The sequence below is a fragment of the Ranitomeya imitator genome, chromosome 1 (genome assembly GCF_032444005.1).
Source record: "Ranitomeya imitator isolate aRanImi1 chromosome 1, aRanImi1.pri, whole genome shotgun sequence".
NCBI classification, from domain to species: domain Eukaryota; kingdom Metazoa; phylum Chordata; class Amphibia; order Anura; family Dendrobatidae; genus Ranitomeya; species Ranitomeya imitator.
In genome coordinates, this window is record NC_091282.1 from 258,056,551 (window position 1) to 258,081,271 (window position 24,721).

General features: G+C 43.1%; 1 protein-coding gene across 26 annotated transcripts in view; it reads right to left on the bottom strand.

Moving 5' to 3' along the window:
* Positions 1–2,070: 2,070 nt before the first annotated feature.
* NCOR2 (nuclear receptor corepressor 2) overlaps positions 2,071–24,721 on the bottom strand; it is a 574,536-nt gene continuing 551,885 nt past the window's right edge. For 12 of the 26 annotated variants that reach the window (XM_069756005.1, XM_069756000.1, XM_069756002.1 and 9 more), the window contains 10 exons: positions 24,190–24,704; positions 21,097–21,240; positions 20,365–20,495; positions 19,396–19,580; positions 19,015–19,164; positions 9,712–9,857; positions 7,316–7,369; positions 6,950–7,177; positions 5,886–6,062; positions 2,071–3,933 (listed from right to left, as the gene is read on the bottom strand). In XM_069756005.1, the coding sequence (XP_069612106.1) occupies positions 3,758–3,933; positions 5,886–6,062; positions 6,950–7,177; positions 7,316–7,369; positions 9,712–9,857; positions 19,015–19,164; positions 19,396–19,580; positions 20,365–20,495; positions 21,097–21,240; positions 24,190–24,704 (1,906 nt within the window). In that variant the 3' untranslated portion in view covers positions 2,071–3,757. The remainder of the gene's footprint in view (positions 3,934–5,885; positions 6,063–6,949; positions 7,178–7,315; positions 7,370–9,711; positions 9,858–19,014; positions 19,165–19,395; positions 19,581–20,364; positions 20,496–21,096; positions 21,241–24,189; positions 24,705–24,721) is intronic. The other 14 variants (XM_069756016.1, XM_069756014.1, XM_069756012.1 and 11 more) reach the window with 8 other exon arrangements.

Here is a 24,721-nt window from a genome sequence, read left to right on the forward strand (position 1 = left end):
TATTTTCTGTAAAGTAGTTAAAAATTATATACATTTCTCTTCATGTTTTGAATTGGAAACCAGAGTGCAATGTTCACAATGCATGAAAATAAAAACTAGTATAAAGATTTTGTGATTAACTCATGTTTTTGAACACTGCTGTATATACACCCTGCTGCTGTATACATTCAGATGTGAAAGAGAGCTGGGTCTGCATGGAGAGCTGGAAGCAGTCAGAGATTCTGAGAGAGCTCTGCTGAATGAAGTCCCAACCAGCAGTTCCAGAGCAAAGAAATGAGCGAGAATCTGATGTGACATCACAGGAAGTAGCAGATTCCCACCCAGACGTCATCTGACCAGAAGAGCAGCTTGCATTACAGCAGGATCTGTCAAAGCAAGGCATCTAGTGAAGTGCTTATTTATGGCTGTTATTTTACATGAAAGGAACATGTAAAGTAGTGATCAACCCCTTTAAGACTTGCGTTTCATACATCAGTCTTAACTGGGGGCATGCAGGTATAATTCATTATGAATGCATCTAACTCATTATGAGTCATATGCCACTTAAAGAGTTTGTCTACGACTTTTTCAGTGATGACTTTTTTTTAGGATACACGTCATCAATGTCTGATCGGTCGGGGTCCGACACCCAGCATTCCTGCTGATTAGCTGTTCTCGGTGTCAGCGGAACAGCCTAATTGTGGAGCTGCTCCACCTTCTGATAGTGGTCGCGGCTGGGTACTGCACATCCGCTTCCTATTCAAATCAATACGAGGCGACTGCGTAGTTCCCAGCCACTGACACAGAACAGCTTTTTGGCGTGGGTATCTGATGTTGAACCACAACAGATCAGACATTGTTGACCTATCCTAAGGATAGGTCATCAATAATAAAATAATAGACAACCTCTTCAATGAATTTACTGCATCTCATCACTGCCGTGTGCCTGTACACCTTGCCAGAGATGAAACTCCAGCCAGGGCCAGGGCATAAGTTATGCCACTTTTGAAGAACTTGCCAGGTGGTCGTCACCATGTCCCGTACATGCTATTCTCAGTTTTATTCAATCTGACCAAGACTGGCATGAAAGCCAAAAGTCACAACATTTTTGAACCTTGGCTAGTGCAATAATTTTGCATCTATGCATTTTACAACAGCATTCTGCCAAAAACACTGATGAGTCTGAGTTATGTCTTGTAAACTTGTTTTAAGAGAAATAAAGTGTATTGTAGTTGTACACATAAGTTGTGTGCAATGTAGTATGACCAAATGTTTACCACATATACTTCCCGCTGGGCAATGCTCATTTTTGCTTAGAATAATTCCAACATGGAGAACTCGCCGCTTCCTTATGCATTTTGACCAGTAGAGAGAATTACCTGGAGTGGATCATAGAGAACTCTTCATTGTAACAAGGTTATATACGGATGATAGAAGATGGCAGTGTCATTTTGTCAGCTTCTCCTATACAGCCCAATAGCAGGTCATCATTCCTGGTGTTAAATGTACTGGACTAAGCAGCATGAAAGGTTGTAGTTGGGACCCAAAGGGAAAAAGTTATGACCTTAGTATATTAAATGGCTTTACCTACTTAATTTTGAAAAAGTAGCAGAGTTTCCTTTTAAAAGGTTCCTTCTTGTGCTTGCTACACTTTTATCAGCGCTTTGTAGAGGAGCTTGGGAACGACTGAAGACACAACACATGCTGCGGACATTGTGGTCAGACGTACATTGTAGAAATGGGCTCACGTGCAGCCGCACAGGTTGCACTAATGATATGTCCGCCTATTACGGGCCCACTCACATGTTTCGCCCACCCTGAGCTGAACCCCTAGTTAACGCCTCTAGACACCGTTATCACACAACCAGCAATTTTTGTTTTTCTCTTTTTGCGACGGTGGTGTGGTTTCATCAACAACTTCGCTGTTCGTCCACATAAAAATAAAATGCATCATTCAACACTAGCAAGAAAATGCCAAACCCCTATCGTAAATATATTGGGGAAGTCTGTGAATGTAATATTTTAATTTATTTTCCTTTTTCACTATATATAGTTACTATATCATTCCTTGTAAAAAAACAAAACAAAACAAAAAAAACAAAAACAATTTATTATACATGACATGTTTGCTTTACAGAAAATAAAATAACACCCAAAACTATGGTTTGGAGAGTCAATTTTCAAGTCACATCAACAGATGTACCAAGTTCCTATTAATACAAGGCTGTAAGCAAGTGGTAAGAATAGGTTGTAGGTTAAGCATCTAAGCCATACATGCACAACATGTGCCCTAGGGGCTGCATGTGGCCCGCGACACTGTTCTATGCGGCCCGAGGCAGGAGGGACCATCACACTTTACAATGTGCCTATGTCCTCTGTGTCTGCCCGTCTCTTGGTGCTAAGCTCCAGAATAGAATTAGAAGAGTTGTAACGTTTTATATGAATATTGCTCATTTAACTGAGCACTAAATATATTCTATGTTTGTAGCGGACATTCTGTCAAAATTTTTATTGCGGCTCCTTTAAGTAGTATAGTTTGACAATATGGTGCTCATTCCTCTGTTCTAAGCCAAGTGTGTCTATATGTATATAAGAAAAAAAACTATATAGGCAAATACACACTGAAGAAAAGAGGACAAATTGATACTACCCTTCTCCTAGCAGGGTGTCCAGTCTTCGTAACATTTAGGCCAATTTCAGTCTACGGGATACGATCAAACATTCTGGAGCGTTATACGGATGTGTTCGATAGTGCCATCCCATTTCTCAAAACCAAAAAGTATATGAACAAACCAAGACTTACACTGCCCGTTTTGTTTTTTTACGCCAAAGGGAACTATATTTTGAGAACGTGCTATTAAAAGCATACCCTGTTTACTGACAGATACTGAGTGTTCTCCCAGGCTCAGCAGTTATATAGGAAGAGGTTGTCCATCTCCCCCAAAATGCTGTCCGACAATCATTAATACAATCACAGGAATAAAATTCCACTTTAAAACCGTTGTATCCTTTATAGTCTTGTCTCTGAGCTGCCTATGGGCAGTAAAAAAAAAATGTACAAAAAAAAATAAGACTAGAGGGTAAATGTCAGCATCATTAGGACTGGGTGACACTGACTAACCTACATGTACATGTATGTGTAGGTCACACTATGTACAGTGAGGGTGCACCAGCAACATGGAGAGAACATGCAGTGTTTGCACAAAAGGTTGCCCCTTCATTACACTACTAATCCTTCAGCAGACCATTCCAGAAGTAAGGGCCGGGAAAAACACTAAGTGCTGTCACTGATGCATCAGGGAGAAGAAACACATGGTAAGGGAACCTTTGGTAGGATCCTAACCAAAATGGTAACAGTTCTGCAATGGCCATGCATGCAGCTGCTCTGCATTGCTAGGTCTGTGTGCAATAAATTGGAATGTGTATATATCTTAAGTGCATATGAACACATGTACATACATATACAATGTACACAGACATACGTCATCACGCTTACAAGTCAGCTTTGTTAACAAACCAATGCAATGTAGCAAAGCACCAGGTGGAAATATCCCCTGAGTATAGAGCTGAAAAATCCAATCTTCTACGACGTCTGGGACGTTCTACTCCGTTGCGAGCAGTTGTGTGCCAGAAACTGAAGAAACGTATGGACCCTCAATTGAAGATTAGGGAGTCATTTTAAGGCTTTTCATAAACTTTTCCTTTTTCCCAGTCTTTCTATCACATTGGCTGCTGATAGGCGTGAGGATTGGCTGCGGGGATCCTTTCATGGCCAGTTTCACTCGCTGTCAGAGAGTGTCTCATATTGGGAGCACAGCAGTGGTTTAGGCTCTTCATCACGTGCCCTCTGCGGGGTGGAGGAGTTGCTCTGCGGAATGGCTGTTGAGGATGGAGCAGCGACTAGATTGGTAGGGAGCCGGATTGTTAATGGATTATAAGGAAACGGTGTTGACCCTAAAGTAAATGAGAATATCAGGGTTAGATTATGTTACAAGGTTTATGGAAGAGTAAGAACATACACATATTAAATATGCTACAAGGGAAAACGGTTTCCTACACCTATTGATTTTTGGAGTCAAAAATGGAATTGTTCATGTATGGTGATAACAGCATAGTCCTCATGGGTCCTTACGGTTTCTTTTGATGCATTCTCCCATTATTCAGGGTTTTGTATTAAAGGGAATCTGTCACCTGTTTTTGCCACTTAATCTGAGCGCGGCATAATGTAGAGACAGAGATCCTGGTTATAGCGATGTATCACTTTCAGGGGCAGCTTAGTGTAGCTTTGATAATTTCACTGTTTAACATTATGATTAGACGACTACTTGGCTTGCTGCCAGAGAGCCAAGCATATTCATGAGCTCTGTACAGGGCCGGACTGGCCATCTGGCAATTCTGGAACATGCCAGAAGGGCCTGTCTAGTTGTGGGCTGCATTGTCTGCTACGTTGCTAACAGAATCAGTGTTCTCAAGATGCCCACACTGTTAAGAGTTGTGATGGCGCACAAAGTTGCTGACTCCGTCACTTACCCCAGCAGGCCATGGGAATCATTAGAAATATTGGTATTGTAGTAAATCTTCCTTTCCTCTATCCAGGGTAATATTAGTAATATATACAATCTGGTTCATGGGGACGGGGACAACATGGGCCTGTGTGATTTCAAATGCCAGGGCTAAATTTCAGCCCCAGTCCGTACCTGGCTCTGTATAACCCCGCCCTCACCACTGATTGGTAGCTTTCTGTGTACACCGTATATGGACAGGAAGTTGCCAGTGGTGGTGGCGGGGTTATAGAGCACCACAATTAAATAACTGCTAGATCTGCTGCAGAGAAGCAGGGAGAAACGTGCGTCGAGAAGGAGGGGATGCAGTGCCTAACATCAGTGTGTGACCATTGTTTGTCATAGTGAAAGTTATTATCTTACACACTTACTATTACTAGTTTGGCCACCATGCTGTTATAGATTTTAAATGTATATGATTTGCTAAAGTCTAAGGGGCAACGTTTCTCCTTATGGAGAGTGACATACCAGCTCTGGCTTGTCAAGGTAAGGAGGCTTATTCGCCGTGCAATGCTCCTCTGGGAATTTTAATATGCAAATTGCCTCTTCAGAGAAAAAGAGGATTTAAACTCTATAGCCCCACCTGTTAGAAGTAGCGATCCTACAAGTCACAATCAACCCTTTAACGAGTTGTGCAATATGACTTAGGATAAAAGCCAAATCAGTATCTCAATTCGCAGACACGGTGTTTCGGGCTTTTGGCCCTCGTCAGTGCGAAGCATGAGAACTAATTTGGCTAGGTGAGAGGCTCTGGACTGGGGTCTAAGGGGTAAATTTTCTCCTTATGGAGAGTGACATACCATCTCTGGCTTGTCAAGGTAAGGAGGCTTATTCGCCTCCAACAGGTGGCGCTATAGAGTTTAAGTCCTCTTTTTCTCTGAAGAGGCAATTTGCATTATGATTTGCTAGCAATTCGAACAGGTTAATCTGGCACTAATCCTTACATCTCCATCAGGCTTTTCTGCGTCCCAAGTCTGAAGTAGATTTTTGCTTTTTAATGGATTTTTATCATTATCTAATAAACATCATATTTTATTATTCAGTCACTTCCTGGTGTACTGGGTATTATCTGTACTCAGGCATTTGTTGAATTAACACTTCTGAATTAATCAGTTTAGTTACACCTTGGAAGGGTAACTCCAGATTCATTAAAATATAGTAAACTGAAGGAGGCAAATAGTGAGGGAGCCATCGCCTTCTGCAAAAGGCCTGACTGTACCAGTTTTATAACAAGAGAATACCCTTTTAACAGAGAACAAGCCATGGGACATATTAAGTTAGGTGTCAAGAGACCTCGCTATATCAAGGTATTTATGTCTGTACATGGACTGTGTCCTTCCTCACCTGTTGAAGACGGTCTTTCTTCCCATACTCTGTTTGCTAAGGGGGTTTTCCTGTTGGAGTCGCCCTCTGAATGAACTGATGAAGCAGATGGAGGTCTTTCTGCAGAAGGTTGTCCTGGAGCAGGTGACTTCACCTTCCGGCTGCTCGGTCGGGAAATCTTGGATTTCCCTCCACTGCCTGAAAGAAATAACCCTAAAGCATTGTAAAAGGTTTCTACACCTACTCAAGTAGAAATGTCTGTGCTGAAGTGGACCAAAGCAAGTTACTTGTGTCAATGGTCACTACGGTACGCTGGTACAGTTATGGATATATGGAGGCTTATTAATCAAATGATGAGAACGCTTATTCAAATGGTGGAGTTTGTTGGCGGGAATATTAAGAAAGTGCTTAAACAACAATTTTTGAATTAATGCTATTATTAAAATTTCTCACTGCATTGAAAACGGTTATTCATGGCGTTCTGGCGGATAAGATAGAGCTAATCCAACATTTTAAATAGTGAAAATAAGGTCAGAGATCTGCAGCACAGAATATGTGTCCAACAGCCAGTGGAATGCAGATGTCATACTGCAGTAGGTAGGACCACATTATAAGATCTGCACAGTATCCAGATTTTTCTGTGCTTCTGATCTTTGGATTTTCCCACTAATATTGCCTTTTTGGCATTTAGGCACCGTTGACGCATTCGTCACTTATGCCAAAGAACACTAAACAATGTTGCTACTAAAGTTGTGCAATGTAAATGAGCGGCCATGCTACACAAACTGCAGTTTGCCATCTTACCGCCAGAGCATGCTTTGCGGGTTTCCTAAATGTCTGCTGTATGCATCAACACAGGAATACCCACACAATTATGTCTTTCGTGTTATAGCTAATAATAAGGAAAGGAGCTTCAATAGCTAGATAAGAGGATGCAGGCAGAGCTTTACATGGTTAATACAGAAAGACATTATACAATCAGAGAATTCGAAAAAAAAAAAAAGTCAAAGAAGCAGAAAGAAAAAAAGAAATTAATACACATTAGAACAGGGCAAAAGGGTGAAATGAAAAATAAAGCAGCAGACCTGGCAAGGGCCGCATGTCGTCATTCCGTCCATCAGCAGCAGTTATGGGGATAGCAGAGGGCAGGCTTGCGTTGGCATTCAAAGGGTTAAAAGCATTGGAACTGAGTGCTGAGCGGTCATCCCATTGCTCATCATATTTACCCATTAGGGCCTTCCTAATTATGGCCTCCAACCCTATGTTGCTGTTGGAGCTCTCCTGTACAGTCTGTGTTCTGCAACCTATTGGTCCTGGGAAAGTGGGGGAGGGGCAAAACAGAAGAATTAGGAAGATTGGTTTCCAATGGAGTGCTCAGACGAGGTGGCATATGGCTGAACGGAAAGGCCGAACATAAACACCGTATAAGCTAATCGTAATGGATGCTGTACCTGATCCAGTAATGGCTGGCATGTTAAATATTTCTGTTCCTGGCTGTCCAACATCTGACAAGAAAAAAACAAAACAAATCAACCATGAACAATTATTGGAATAGATCATTCTAGAACTATTTTCAGAACGGCTTTTACCTAAGTTGTGATAGAGCTGTGTAGATGCTTGCCCCCAATACAAATGTAGAAGCCAAATATAACGGAGGCCAGAAGTGGTTTCCCATGACTGGCACATCGAACCTCCACGAAGAAGAGACAAGCGCCTACACAGCCAACCCATGACTTCTATGTGGAGAAACGTGCCGACAGGCTGCCTTTAGGTTACCTGCTGATTTATAGGCTACCACCTTACTGTGGACTGCACCTATTTTAGAGCAGAATACACTTGTGCCCAACTAGAGAAGTTTAAAGACTGCATTATGGTCAGGAAAATTGTCCAAAGATGTACTGTATATCTGAGCTACAGAACTTCTACTGCGAGCCCTAGCGCAGAATGGAACCAGTGCGAGTGTCACCAACCCCTGTACAGTGCTGTGGAATATGTTAGTGCCATCTACACATGTAACACAAAAAAAGAAAAGAAAACATAAGAATATAATTTGAATGTACTTTTCCTGGAGTAAGAATGTTATGCTTTCTCCAGTGTGTCTCAAGGTCCCTATACACATCAGATGGCTGCCGGGCAAGTGATGCCTCATCCGACATCCATCTCGGACGACCCTCCCACACACGGCTGCACCAGCTCAGGTGAGCGCTCCTGGGCTTTCTAGGAGAAAGCTCATCTCCAAGAGAACAACGCAATTGGTGGTCTGAAATCGAACATGCCCGAGACATCTCCCTAGACCATCAGTTGGTCGTCACCCCTCTCACACTAGATTGTCGGACAAACCCATTACTGTCGGCAAGTTTGGCTGACATTAGTCTAACATGTATGGGGTCTTCAGTTAGGCTTCATTTTCATGTGTTTTTACAGACTTATTTCTGGTGGTGATTTGTTTTTTGTTCTGACATTTTTTTTTTTACAAAACTATTTTAATCCTATAGAGAAGCCAATGAGAAAACACATGGAAAAAAAGCAGGCATTTTTTAATTTAAAAAAATGCCACTGAACCCAACCGCATAAGAAATACTAACCTAAAAATTGAGTAACCCCAACAAATAAAGACACCATTACACTGTGCTGCAGTCTATAGCTAACCACATCTAGCCAGTGTCAACAACGGGGGCCTTGTACATATAAAGTCTTTTTGCTGAGTTTTTAGAGCTGAAACTCTCTAAATCAACCCTCAAAAACTTAAGATTCTGCTCAGTTTCGGCTCCAAAAACCCAGGACAAAAAAGCTCAGTGTGCACACAGCCTTAGGCCGTTTTATGTGGCCATTACAGTATGTGGTCTCCTGCTCTGGCATTTTTACGGAAAGCTGTGGGCTCCTTTCTATTAATGTCTCAGTGCCATATTGCTCATGGAAAATGCTATTTGGCAGGGTTTCGTTTTGGTTCTGTCTCGTTTCTGGTGGACAGTACAGCCTTGTCTGCTACCCAGTAAGAGAAGAAAACATGGACTCTTGACTTTCATTACTTGTGTGCTGTTACTTTCATACATCAAGCACGTATTAATGAAAACGAAGCCTGTAAATGTTCTGTAGAAATAAATGAGACGCAAACGGTAAGAACGAGCCTGCCCAAAACACCGGCACCACCTCCACACCAAGTAACACATGCAAGATAGCAGGAAGACCGCGATCACACAGATTCTTCCGTGGAAATATTTCACACATGAACACTTAAAATGGTTCCTTTTCTACTTTTTTCCACCGCAAACAGAATTTGATAATTTTATTATAAAGGACCCTTTAGCCCCCTGTGACGCAACCTGCAAGGGAACCAGGAGTAAATGTTGGATTCTCTTGCAGTGACCCCAATGTGGCTGCGTCTGGCCCTCCACATGGCCGCTCAGCCCCACAGTCCTCCTCTGTTAGCTCACTATGCTTTCATTCGAAGCTTGTGAACCAGACAACCGCCTGAGAGATTTCTGGCCATAGATCGTTATTTCAGGATCTAAGCAATTCCTATGGAGATCATCTATTGCCAACTGGGTACGTTCTCTCCGCCATTAGATGACCGGATTACCGCAAGTATAAACCATGCTAGTCTCCTAATACATAAAGCCATCAGCTTGTAGACCGCGTCCTCTCTGCGTATGTCCACAGTCCATGGATGCTACTAGGGGTGAGCCCCTTATGTAAAACGTATAAATCTCTGTTCATCAAACTCTGGACCCAAGGATCTTCCAGGCCGGTTAAGACTTGCTGTAAGTTCCAGAATAGCACAAGGTGACCACCATCCCCCAATTCCCATTCCAATTCCTCCTTGTGAAAAAAACATGGAAACTCTTACTATACTCTGGCTCATTCCTGTTGGTTGTACTAAGCTTTTTAATGATCTCCTGTTTCTTGGATTTAACCATAGCAGAGGTGCTCTCAGTCAGCTTACTGAAGAACGCTGGGGGTTGCGAGTTGTTCCCTGGAGATTTCGAACCCATCCTGTGGAAAGACAGATATATCATTTATGTTGGAAAAAACAATACTCAAAAAAGCAACTCTATAAAATATGCAACATGGAATCTGAAAAAAGGATCAATTATCGGAGTTCATGCTAAAATGTTAACCAGTGTGTATATTGCTCTAAGTGTTACATGTATTGTAGAATTATACACTGCCCGAGAGGGAATACATAAGTATATAATCCCATACTGGAAACAGAACCTCACTCTTCTCGCCCCTTTTTCCCCCCTGTAATCCACATGCTTCAGGTTGAGTAGAATATGACATCACTAGCAGTTAGTTAAAGGGAATCGGTCAGCAGCATAATGTTGGGGCACAGACCGTGATTTATCTCTTACTTTACTGCTTGTTGCAGTTTTAATAAAATCACTGTTTTATCTGCATCAAATCTATCAGTACTCTGAATGCTGAGCTCTGTATAATCCTGCCCACACCCTGGATTGGCTGCTTTCTGCCTACGCACAGAAAGCTGCCAATCAGTGGTGGGGGTGGGCTTATACATAGCTCAGGAAGATGGAGGGCTACCTTTCAGTTTGGTTACTATAAGTCTAGTGATCATCTGCTGATAGAACAGACTTTTTTCCTGAATTAAAGCAAGCAGCCCAGTGACAACACATTGCTGGAATCAGGGTCTCTGTCTCCACATTATGATGCTATCAGATTAGGTGGCAAAAATCTGATGCTTTCGCTATGCTTTTCTATTAATAAGTCTTGTACTTTGGCTTCTTGGCACCTGTACCGATCAGCAGACAGAAGGGCAATGGCTGCAGTCACTCCTCCGTATAATAATGACTCTGCCGGATACTGCATTTCTGTTTAGCTCAAGTGAATGAGACTGAGCTGCAATTCCAGGCACAGGTGCTGCCAAATGTACAGGGAGTCATCTTTTCACTGGTTTTAGTGTATATCTCTCCATCGGACGGTCCCATCGCACTATATCCTGACCTAACCCAAGTGTTATCTTCCACACAATTAGCGCATCAATAATTTAGTGGTTCCCTGATCATATCTCTGATTTGTCAGGTTTAAGGTTTTCCAATTCTGCATGTGTTAGACACTGCACACATTATAAATCGGTGATAAAAAAAAAGCAACAAATGCTAAATATGGCTGACAAAATCCATTGGTATAGAAAATGTAGAGAATTTTCATATATGACAAATATCTGTAAATGCCACCATCAGGTCAATTTCAATTATGTTACTTACATACAAATGCTGTTATTTCATTACACCAATAGTATAGCTATATGGTCTGCAGAGGCCAAAAAGGCCTACATCCCTCATACGTCCCTCATACGTCCCTTAGTTATAATGCACGGAAATATAAGTGGGTAATGCTGAACCATAATGGAAACCTTGCGATGAGGGCACAGCACAGCAGAGCCAACACTGAGGGCACAGCACAGTAGAGCCAACACTGAGGGCACAGCAGAGCCAACACAGAGCACATCAGAGCGAACACTGAGGGCACAGCACAGCAGAGCCAACACTGAGGGCACAGCACAGCAGAGCCAACACTGAGGGCACAGCAGAGCCAACACAGAGCACATCAGAGCGAACACTGAGGGCACAGCACAGCAGAGCCAACACTGAGGGCACAGCACAGCAGAGTCAACACTGAGGGCACAGCACAGCAGAGCCAACACTGAGGGCACAGCACAGCAGAGCCAACACTGAGGGCACAGCACAGCAGAGCCAACACTGAGGGCACAGCAGATCCAACACTGAGAGCACAGCACAGCAGAGCCAACAATGAGGGCACAGCACAGCAGAGCAAACAATGAGGGCACAGCACAGCAGAGCAAACAATGAGGGCACAGCACAGCAGAGCCAACAATGAGGGCACAGCACAGCAGAGCCCACAATGAGGGCACAGCAGAGCCAACAATGATGGCACAGCACAGCCAACACTGAGACCACAGCACAGCAGAGCCCACAATGAGGGCACAGCAGAGCCAACAATGAGGGCACAGCAGAGCCAACAATGAGAGCACAGCACAGCCAACAATGAGGGCACAGCAGAGCCAACAATGAGGGCACAGCGGAGCCAACAATGAGAGCACAGCACAGCAGAGCCAACAATGAGGGCACAGCACAGCAGAGCCCACAATGAGGGCACAGCAGAGCCAACAATGAGGGCACAGCAGAGCCAACAATGAGGGCACAGCAGAGCCAACAATGAGAGCACAGCACAGCCAACAATGAGGGCACAGCAGAGCCAACAATGAGGGCACAGCACAGCAGAGCCAACAATGAGGGCACAGCACAGCAGAGCCAACACAGAGGGCACATCACAGAAGACCCTACAATGAGGGCACAGCACAGCAGAGCCAACAATGAGGGCACGGCAGAGCGAACAATGAGGGCACAGCAGAGCCAACAATGAGGGTACATCACAGCAGAACCAACACTGAGACCACAGCACAGCCCGCAATGAGGGCACAGCAGAGCCAAGAATGAGGGTACAGCACAGCAGAGCCAACAATGAGGGTACAGCACAGCAGAGCCAACAATGAGGGCACAGCACAGCAGAGCCAACACTGAGGGCACAGCACAGCAGAGCCCACAATGAGGGCACAGCAGAGCCAACACTGAGGGCACAGCAGAGCCAACAATGAGGGCACAGCAGAGCCAACACTGAGGGCACAGCACAGCAGAGCCAACACTGAGGGCACATCACAGAAGAGCCCACAATGAGGGCACAGCAGAGCCAACAATGAGGGCACAGCACAGCCAACAATGAGGGCACATCACAGAAGAGCCTACAATGAGGACACAGCACAGCAGAGCCAACAATGACTTGTGAGAAAGTGGAGAAGATTTTTATCTATTTGAGATATAGTTCTCTATTCTCTCTATTGCGGGTACAGCACTTTTACACACATATTGTGTCCCTGCCCGTTGTACCCAATAGTGTCTTCTGCTTTGTCTAATAACATATAAGTCTCAACTGAATTATCAAGTGTTTTACGACAATCCATCATTAAGACAGTGTAGCAAACTGATGTGCAAACGCATGGCACTTAGGTTACTGAAACATTTCTGAACACCAGATGCGGTTCTTCGTATACAGGGTATATGCCCCTATTATCTTGTTTAGATGTGTGTACCTTGGGGGGGCTTTAATGGCACGGTATTGCTGAGTGAATCTTGTTAGGCTAGGTTCACACTGCGTTAATGGGTTAACGCTAGCGGACTCCGTTACATGGCGAAATTGACGCAATTAACGCCATTCAATGGATCTGTTAGCGCACCCATTAATGGCAATGTGCTAACGGATCTCTAGCGCATGACATTTTCGGCACGCGCTAGCGATGTCCCGTTAGTTTCGGACGGACCACAGACAAGCAGCGTCCCAGGCCTGTTCCTCGCTAGCGCAGATCGGGTGTCTGCGCTAGCGGGATCGCCAAACGCGATCCCTTTTGGGACATTGCGCTAGTGCAATCCGCTAGCGTATGCGATAAACGGATTGCCCTAACGCAATGTGAACTAGCCTAATGCTTCTTTTTATTTTAGGCGCTGATTTCTCTGACATCCCTGCTGGTGGGCGCGCAAGTTCCGTGAACCCCACTCTGTCCTCAAGGGTATGTATGCTCACCAATGAGGGGGTTTTTTACGTAGATTTCTCTGGCTGAAAAATCCACATCCAAGACCATTTATAAACTACATGGATTTTGGTGCATTTTTGTAGGAACACTTTCTTTGTTTTAAGTATAGAAAAACGAAATGCAATTTTATTAACACCAAAGCAAAAATATGATAAAAAAATGCACAATTTGCTGAAATTTACACATGGATGAAGTGCCAAAGAATTGACATGATTTTTTTTTTTTACTACCACACTTTAGAAAAAGGCATTTGAAGAAAAAAAAATGCCATGTGAACTATGGGTGTGTTTTCTCATTCTAATGAATGGGAAGATTATTACAACCAGATCTGGTATGGTTTATTTTTTCATGTGAATTTTGCCACAGGGATTAGTTCACAAAATTTTAGAAGTGCATTTTTCCTGGTTGAAAACTCCTGAAAACTCTTTTTCTAGAGGAAATATGTTTTTTATAAAGTTTTGTAGGAAATAGTTTTTTTGTGTGTTTTTGACCCTTTTTCCATGTTTTTTCATTTGTTTTCATCTGCCATAAACCAATGTAACAATGCTTGTGGTGTGCTGCTGCAGAGGCCTCCGCAGAAAAAACATGATAAACACTGCACCAAAACCGCTCAACTTTGTGATTTACAACTGGAAAATGCACTAGAAAACTGACAATGTTTTTTTTTTCTAGCACACTTTGCGTGTAAAGAAAGCCACAGGTGAACTATAGGTGGGTTTTCTCATTCAAATGAACAGGAAGCTTGTTACAAGAAGACTTGAAGCATATTTTATTTAAGCTGAATCCATATACAGTTAGGTCCATATATATTTGGACAGAGACAACAGTTTTCTAATTTTGGTTAAAGACATTACCATAATGAATTTTAAACAAAACAATTCAGATGCAGTTGAAGTTCAGACTTTCAGCTTTCATTTGAGGGTATCCACATTAAAATTGGATGAAGGGTTTAGGAGTTTCAGCTCCTTAACATGTGCCACCCTGTTTTTAAAGGGACCAAAAGTAATTGGACAATTGACTCCAAGGCTATTTCATGGACAGGTGTGGGCAATCCCTTCGTTATGTCATTATCAATTGAGCAGATAAAAGGCCTGGAGTTGATTTGAGGTGTGGTGCTTGCATTTGAAAGGTTTTGATGTGAAGTAAACATGCGGTCAAAGGAGCACTCCATGAAGGTGAAACAATCCATCCTTAAGCTGCGAAAACAGAAAAAACCCATCCGAGAAATTACTACAATATTAGGAGTGGCAAAATCTACAGTTTGGTACATCCTGAGAAAGAAAGAAAGCACTGGTGAACTCATCAATGCAAAAAGACCTGGGCGCCCACGGAAGACAACAGTGGTGGATGATCGCAGAATAATCTCCATGGTGAAGAGAAACCCCTTCACAGCAGCCAACCAAGTGAACAACACTCTCCAGGAGGTAGGCGTATCAATATCCAAATCTACCATAAAGAGAAGACTGCATGAAAGTAAATACAGAGGGTTCACTGCTCGGTGCAAGCCACTCATAAGCATCAAGAATAAAAAGGCTAGACTGGACTTTGCTAAAAAACATCTAAAAAAGCCAGCACAGTTCTGGAAGAACATTCTTTGGACAGATGAAACCAAGATCAACCTCTACCAGAATGATGGAAAGAGAAAAGTATGGCCAAGGCGTGGTACAGCTCATGATCCAAAGCATACCACATCATCTGTAAAACACGGCGGAGGCAGTGTGATGGCTTGAGCATGCATGGCTGCCAGTGGCACTGGGTCACTAGTGTTTATTGATGATGTGACATAGGACAGAAACAGCCGAATTAATTCTGAGGTATTCAGAGCCGCCATACTGTGTGCTCAGATCCAGCCAAATGCAGCCAAACTGATTGGTCGTCGTTTCATACTACAGATGATGACCCAAAACATAAAGCCAAAGCAACCCAGGAGTTTATTAAAGCAAAGAAGTGGAATATTCTTGAATGGCCAAGTCAGTCACCTGATCTCAACCCAATTGAGCATGCATTTCACTTGTTAAAGACTAAACTTCAGACAGAAAGGCCAACAAACAAACCACAACTGAAAACCACCGCAGTGAAGGCCTGGCAGAGCATCTAAAAGGAGGAAACACAGCATCTGGTGATGGCCATGAGTTCAAAGCTTCTGGCAGTCATTGCCAACAAAGGATTTTCAACCAAGTACTAAAAATTAACATTTTATTTAAAATTATTGAATCTGTCCAATTACTATTGGTCCCTTTAAAAACAGAGTGGCACATGTTAAGGAGCTGAAACTCCTAAACCCTTCATCCAATTTTAATGTGGATACCCTCAAATGAAAGCTGAAAGTCTAAACTTCAACTGCATCTGAATTGTTTTGTTTAAAATTCATTGTGGTAATGTCTATAACCAAAATTAGATAAAGGTTGTCTCTGTCCAAATATATATGGACCTAACTGTATATGTGAAAATGCCCTTAATGCTCTCTCTTAGGGGGCTCGATTTATCTCTACAAATTCCATGCTCTTATACTATTGTTTTTTCCTCCGGGGCAAGTTTAATAGCCTACTGCACATACATCTTCTCTGGATCTGTACATGTAAAATTATAGGATCTGATTTCAGTAAGATATGTACAAAAATGGTGGCTAAACTATAACAATATACATATTTTCATATTTTTTACAAAACATGCACTTTTTTTTTCAGAAATGTAAAGAATGAGAAGACAAAGGTTATGTAGAGATCATTATGACAGCTTCAGTTTGAAGGAAATAGAACAGGTTGTTCTCCTGTGAGTCCATAGAATATGTTAAGATGGAGATGAGGTCCTGGGCTCAACTCCCACCAAGGACAACATATGCAAGGAGTTTGTATGTTCTCCCCGTGTTTGTGCGAGTTTCCTCCCACGTTCCAAAGACATACTGACAGGGAATTTAGATTGTGAGCCCCAATGGGGACAGCGATGATAATGTCTGTAAAAGCGATGTGGCGCTATAAAAGTGAGTAAAATAAATAAATGGAGACCAAACAAGAGACGCCTGCTGGAAGAATTTATATCCAATGAAGATTTAAAATATTTTACATTTATTCCTTGGCTTTCATACTGCTTATTAAATTTGCCCTTAACCCCTTACTGACATCGGACAGGATAGTACGTCCAATGTCAGTATCCCCTGCTTTGATGTGGGCTCCGGCGGTGAGCCCACCTCAAACCTGGGACATGTCAGTTGTTTTGTACAGCTGACATGTGCCCGCAATAGCCGCGGTCGGAATCGCGATCCGCCCGCGGCTATTAACTAGTTAAGGCTAGGGTCACATTGCGTTAGTGCAACCCGTTTAGCGCTAGCGGGTTGCGCTAACGCAATGTTTTTAATGGGGCCGCGGTAACGTCCCCGCTCTCGCAGATCCCCGATCTGCGAGAGCGGGGAACGGACCGCGGGCGCGCCTCGGACGCTGCGAGCAGCGTCCGCGGCGCGCCAGGAAACACCGGCGCGTCGCTAGCGCGTGCCGAACATGGCACGCGCTAGTGCTGCGCGTTCCCATTGCCGTGAATGGGCGCGCTAACGGACGCGTTGCACGGCGTTAATTTCGCCGTGCAACGCTGTCCGTTAAGCGCATTCCCATAACGCAATGGGAACCCAGCCTAAATGAAGCTGTCGAACTCTGACAGCGGCATTTAGCAACCGATCCGGCCAGAAATGCGCACATCGGTGACCCCCTCATATGATCGGGGGTCATCAGTGTGTCCGTATGACAACCAGAGGTCTCCTTTAGACCTCTATGGTTGTTGATGCTGGATTGCTGTGAGCGCCACTAAGTGGTCGGCGCTCATAGGAAGTCTGCAATTCAGCTACAGAGAGGCGATCTGAGCATGGCCTCTATGTAGCAGAGCTGATCAAGCTATGCCAGCTTCTAGTCTCCCATGGAGATAAGGCTACGTTCACATTAGCGTTCCGCTAATGTGCGTCGCTGTTGCGTCGGCGACGCAGCGGCGACGCGCCCCTATGTTTAACATAGGGGACGCGTGCGTTTTTTGGGTGGCGTTTTTCGACACGTGCGTCGTTTCCGACGCTAGCGTCGGACGCAAGAAAATGCAACAAGTTGCATTTTTCGTGCGTCCGATTTTCGTCAAAAAACGACGCACACGTCGCAAAACGCAGCGTTTTTGCGCGCGTTTTGTGCGCGTTTTTTGTGCGTCGTGCGTTGCGTCGCCGACGCACCGGCGCGCAACGCTAATGTGAACGTAGCCTAATTGAAGCATGCCAAAAGTAAAAAAAAAATATATATAAAATTTCAAATCACTCCCCTTTCGCCCCATTCAAAATAAAACAATAAAAATAAAATCAAACCTACACATATTTAGTATCGCCGCGTTCAGAATCGCCCGATCTATCAATAACAAAAAGGATTAAACTGATCGCTAAGCGGCATAGCGAGAAAAAAAAACAAAAACGCCAGAATTACGTTTTTTGGCCACCATTAAAATGCAATAACGGGCGAGAAAAAGATCGATTCTGCACAAAAATGGTATCATTAAAAACGTCAGCTCGTCACGCAAAAAATTAGCCCTCACCCGACCCCAGGTCATGAAAAATGGAGACGGGTATCGGAAAATTGTGCGATTTTTTTTTTTTTTTTTTAAATAGCAAAGTTTGGATTTTTTGTTTACCTCTTAGATAAAAAAAGAAACTAGACATGTTTGGTGTCTATGAACTCGTAATGATCTGGATAATCATAGTGGCGGGTCAGTTTTAGCAGTTAGTGAACCTAGGAAAAAAAGCCAAACAAAAAATAGTGTGGGATTGCACTTTCTTTGCAATTTCACTGCACTTGGCGTTTTCTGTTACACATCATGGTAAAAACCAATGGTATCGTTCAAAAGTATAACTCGTCCCGCAAAAAATAAGCCCTCACATGGCCATATTGATGAAAAAATAAAAAAGTTATGGCTCTGGGAAGGAGGGGAGCGAAAAACAAAAGTGCAAAACCGAAAAAAGCTCCGGTCATGAAGGGGTTAATGAATGTCCTTAATATATTTTTTTCTAGACTATGGAGTAACAGTGTTTTCCCAAAACTACAGCTTGAAATCTCCCTCTTAACGCACCAGGTTCCCCCCTTCAGTTTGGTGACATTACACGGAGAGCGCTCGTCATACATAATCCATAAGAGCCTTCTATGACGGACTTCCATCGTTTGTTGCTGTAAAGCCTCCGATAGCTTCTAGTGCTATATTTCAGCAAATGGTGACACTTGGGTTAGAAAAAGGGGCAAAAAGTTTCAGACCAGAAAGAGAAACTTCACCATTATAGGCAAACAAAATGCCCGATGTCCTAGCAGAAGGGCGAAAACAGACGATCAGCGGTGGAAATGGTGAAAAGATATTATTAGATATTAGCTATTATCTCTGAAATCCAACTACTACTCTACCACCAACTCAATTAGTCGCGGACGTTCTCATCAACAAGCAGTTGGAAAAGCAATCTGAAGGGAAAGTATGGCTGGATGCTGATGGAAAGGCAGGCTGGCATGCTGGAGAGCGCATTACCTTGGTTCTGTTTGCTCTCCCTCTCTATATAATGTGGGATATGTGGAACTTCTAGAATACTCTGGTTGTCCCATGCCCTCTGGTGGAGAAACTGGGTCGATACCGTCTTCTGAGCCACTCAACGTAGATGCTTTGTTTTGATCTGGTGATCTATGGATCAATGAAGCTCAGGTTCATGTACTGCACACATGAGATTGAACTACACCTGTAGGATCTAGCTGTATGTTTCATGGAAATACTACAGTTCTGGCTAAAAAACACAGGCTCAATGCCTAAGTCATGGACAACCTGCAATTCTATGTAAAGGGACACAGCTAGGCATTGTTAAGGAGGTGCTGCCATCATGGCCATATCTCACATCGGTCATCTAATGACACCTACCTTTTGTCTGCATTGTTCCCAGGAGATATCCTTGCTGCCTGACTCTGCTCCAGCTGCTGATGGACGGTATCACCGGGGTTCTGCCTTAGGTCTAGTACTGGACAGCCAGCATAATAAATCTGTGCTGGCATTTGGGGGTGCAGCTGCTGTGGATGATTTCGGGTGTAGTCCTGTGTAATTACCTCCTAAAATCAGAGCAAACATGCAATGGCTGAAAACTGCATTTCTGCCACAACACATTCTAAGACCACGAAGCCATGGAACTACATTTCCAGCACATTATTTCATCCCTTACAATTCCACTGCATAGAAGCTATTCTAGAAAGCAGAAGGTTTGCACTGGATGCTTGTTTTAAGAAATATTAAAGGAAATCTGTCACCAAGTTTTTGATTCCCCAGCAGAGAGGAGCATAATGTAGGGTCAGAGATCCTGATTCCAGCAAAGTATCACTTACTGATCTGCATGCTGCAGTTTTGATAAAATCCATGTTGTCTTTTCTGCAGACATAGCAGGTCTCTGATTGCTGAGCTCTGCATAACCCCACCCACACCACTGATTAGCAGCTCTCTGTACACTGTGCATAGGCAGAAAGCCGACAATCAGTTGTGGTGGCGTGATAGGACTATATGGCAGCTGATCTACTAGTCCCCTAGTGATATGCTCCTGATGATCTCAGTGATTTTATCACAATTGCAGCAAGCAACCCAGTAAGTAACACATCGCTGAAATCAGGGTCTCTGTCTCGTTATTATGATCAGATTCTCAGATTAGAAGGCAAAAATCTGGTGACGTATTCCCTTTAAGGCAACAACATTTTCTTTACATACATGTATGAACTGAATATTTTAGTATCATTTGGCATATTACAAACGTATGATGCGAACGATGAGTAGTAACTGCGGATTTATCCACATAACACAATGACTACCAGTAAATACCCCCATAAAAGTGGTGTAATAGAGACATACACTGATGTGCTGAGCCAAAGTGACAACACGTTGACTTTTTAGGTGTGACGGAGTCTGCGATGTATGACATGGAGACTGCTGACCATCGGCTTTCTGTCGCAGATGCACTTCAGAAAGGTGTTTTGCAGGCACTGAATGAAACGAGATAAAGAAGATCAGATACGTACTTTTCTGTATATCACTTAATAATGTCCACGTGACATTACAGTACTAAAAATGCACTCTCACATCGACTTGGCTTGGATGAAGACCCTTGCAGCTGCCATCAGTTCTGGTGTTGGCTAAACTAAGGTGCAGCAAGTACTCAGAGTAGCCACCAGATGGCAGCGACACATCGGTCAGAGCCCTGACTTTCATCCATACGAGTCCAGTGGGCAGTCCTACCGTGTCTGTAGGCAGATCTAGGATTACATAGGACAGCCCACTGGACCACTAAGCATAAAAAGAATAGTGGTTAAAATGAGTCAAATACAAGTTATACTGAATCATTTTACACTAAACCATACCTGCTCAGTTCCTCTGCAGATCAGACACTATGGTTAATGGGATCGGTGGCCATCTTTCATAAAAATGTCATATAAACCTTTATAAGAAGTTATAATTGGAGGACTTTTTATTTAAGGGGTGCTTCCCACATTTCACTTTGCATGCAATTATAAAATACAACAGAAGGAAACATAAATGTGTATCTTGTGGATACGAAGAGATCAGACCAGCGGAGCTCCCAGTCACCTTGTTTGTGTCTCGATTCATGCTCCAGACGGGCGTTTTCAGAGTCTTGCATGGCAGCTCGGACCTGCTTCTCTAGAGACAGGCGAGAGGAGCTCAGCGGGCTAACTGCGTCATGTCTGTCAGGGCTGTACCCAGTGGGAAATCCTAGTCAGACGTACAAGCGTTAGCATGTTCAATCCAATCCCGGCCCCCCGATAACAAGAACAAACAGGCAACTGTGCAAAATGCTTTCACTTTGGCCATCAGGTTTTTATAAGAAATCAGTAGTACTAGGAGAAATGTAAAAAACATGGGAGAAAATACACTAGACATTATAGACCTTTACTGAAATGTGGAAAATAAAAAAAGAGCTTAGATGACAACATAGTCATCCGGGCAATCAACAGACAATTCTCACTTTAACGTTTTGTGCTGCATGGTTTTATGTGAAATGACAGCAATACACAAAGTGGACATTTTGCACAGCTATCCACAACCCAGACTAAAAATTTCAGAACCACATAGCAAGCAATGTAAAATCTGTTTGGCTGTTGAGTAGAGCTAAAAATGTCACAGTGAGGACACGCCACCAAGCCAAGCCACCCCGGGGTGACCGCAATCTGCTTGCAGCCAGACCCACGATTTGCATTAATAGGAGATCAACTATGGCAGTTCTCCACAGGTGTTGGGGTCACCATACATTGCAGCTTCTCCTGAGGTCTTCAGGACATAGGAGCTGCTGCACATTAGCTGAACTTTGTCAACGAAACAGTTGGGCTACTTTAGGACAAGTAACTAAATATTGCACTATTCATGTAGCTCTATAAAGAAACCGCTGCCAAAAACAAAAGAATCCCCATGGTACTGTATGTCCATCCCATGTGTGGAGGCCACACACACTACTGAACATCATTTCCTTGTCTTGAGGCATTTCCACTGAAGTTGGATCAGCCTGTAACTTCATTTTCCACTTTGATTTTGAGCACCAATCCAACTCCAGACCTCCGTGGGATATTAGTTGTGTTTTACGTTGATCATTTTTAGGTTTTATTGTTCTCAACACATTCCACTATGTAATGAATAAAGATTTACAACTGGAATATTTAATTCAGTGATATCTAGGATGTGGGATTTTAGTCTTCCCTTTATTTTTTTGAGCAGTGTACAAAAATATTGCCTCTTGCAGTTTCATCTGTTAGCAGGATTTTACACTCCAAACTAATTAAATGTGCATATAACTCTTTCAAAGACAAGTCCAGCAATACATGATCAGCCAGTTGCTCCATTCCTGACACATCAGCATTTGAATTAATAAGCAAAGGGCTATGATAGATCTGCAGTCTCTGTCACTCCAGCTCTTATCCCTGCCCAGTAGCGCCTCCTCCTGCTTGTCTGATGGCTCCTCTACCGAAAATCACACAGCATAAAGGCCTTCAGTCAGGCAGGAGGAGTTACTACTGAGCAGGGAATAGAGCTGGAGTGACAGAGGCTGCAAATCTACAATAACTCTTCAACATCATTTGCATGTCAATTCAAACACTGATTTCTCAGGAACAGAGGAAAGGACTGGTCGACTTATCTTTGAAAGAGCTACATGTGCATATAAATAGAGTGAAGTATTAAATCCTGCTGCCAGACCGGAATTAATAATATTAATATATTAAGAATATATATTGTACATTTATCTTCTTTTCTTCCTCAAGGAACTAAGACAAAAGGATGTGTTTAAATTGGGCATCTTATTTGCAAATGTGAAGAAATGTATTTCCGACTTCTTTGGCAATGGTGATGTTACTGACTATGTAGAGGGTTGTAAACGGGAAAACGTGTTTCTCAAGTACAGTAAAAAAAAATTGAAAAAATATGCAGCTTCAAGTCGAAGATAACCCGTCTGTTCTCCTAACAAGTCTGATATAGTGAATAATTTCATTTATTCGAAAAATAACATTTATGGAGCAGAATTTCTTAAAATCCTGCATTGCGTCTGCATTCTTCCTAGAAATCTATGAATTAATTGGCAACTGGATGTTAGGAGAGGACACACCCATTTGTCGATTTAGTTAGTCATTTTTAGAAGGAATAAGTAAGGAGCAGCAGAACTCATAGTTCTCAGAAAAGAAGCAGTAGGGTTGTTATTTCATGTGGAATACAGTGTACTCCAGCTCCTCTGTCACGTAACTTGGCTCAGGCTACTTTCACACTAGCGTCGGAATTCGACCCGTCGCATTGCGTCGGGCCGAGATTCCGACACTAGCGTTGTTAGCGCCGCACAACGGGTGCAGCGGATGCATTTCTCCGGCGCATCCGTTGCCCCATTGTGAGGTGCGGGGAGGTGGGGGCGGAGTTCCGTCCGCGCATGCGCGGTCGGAAAAAGCGGTCCATCTGGAGCAAAAAATGTTACATTTAACGTTTTTTGCTCCCGGCGGTCCACCACAACACGGCGCAACCGTCGCACGACGGTTGCGACGTGTGTCAATACGTCGCAATGCGTCGGTAATGTTACTCTATGGGGCAAAAACGCATCCTGCAAACGACTTTGCAGGATGCGTTTTTTCCCCTAAACGACGCATTGCGACGTATTAAAAAAAAACGCCAGTATGAAAGTAGCCTTACTCCCTGATCTAGCTTCCAGATTACAGACTTTATTATGCTGTGAAACAATGTGGCAGATGTAGAATATTTACATTTTAAAAGTGTATGCAAAATTAAATTACTACATGCATATAAACTATTCATTAAAATAAAAATAGCCTTCCCTCAAAAAAAAAAGTTGGACAGCATCTAATTGCAGTAAAGATCGTTTTTTAGTTCAGCTATTGTTTTAAGCCCCTCAAATTAAAACATCCAACAATGCAAGCCAAGCGCAAATTGGCCGAAATTAAAAAAAAAATTCCTAGAAAAAAATATATATCTGATCAGAAAGTTTAAAAGTAATGGAACGATATGGAGACACATGATTTGTAAAGTAAAACAGAAACAAAAAAACAAAACTGGGAAGCTGGAAAAGCCAATCACCAAAACGTGCATTGAAACAAAATGGAAAAAAATTATATATATAATGTATATATATAAATGAGCTACAAGCTTTGTACTACCTGCTCCCACATGTCTTACCATCACTACTGGCGTCGATACTTAGCGAGGCTCTTTCTCGCTTCCCGTTATCACAAGAAATTTGACGCATGATAATGGCGTCTATGAAGTTGGCCGCGGTCATGGTGGTCTTACCGAGTGATCGGAGCTCCTGTTCCTGCATGGAAAAGGGTTTATTTGGGGTCTTGTCTCTAGTGTGCTGCTCACTGGCTGGCACTGCTGTCTGGTCCAGGGGCTGGTGAGGTTGGCTTTTCCCCTGCCCGTTGTTATATTGATGAATTGAATTGGCCACAGATGAAGGGTGAGGCCTGGACTCGATGTTCTTAATGGGTGATGTCTGTTCAAGGGCTGCTGATGGCATCTTAGAGGTGTATATGTTTTCAGTCCTTAAACGTTCAATTTTGGCTTCTCGCGACCTTGCAATCTCCTTCTGTACCATGGTATTTTCAGCAGATTGAAAGCTTTCTCGTTCACTTGAGCGGTGAGAGGATGTGGACATCTGTGAAGACCGGATGGGTGAAGAGCTGGAGGACGTTCTATTCACATACAAGAA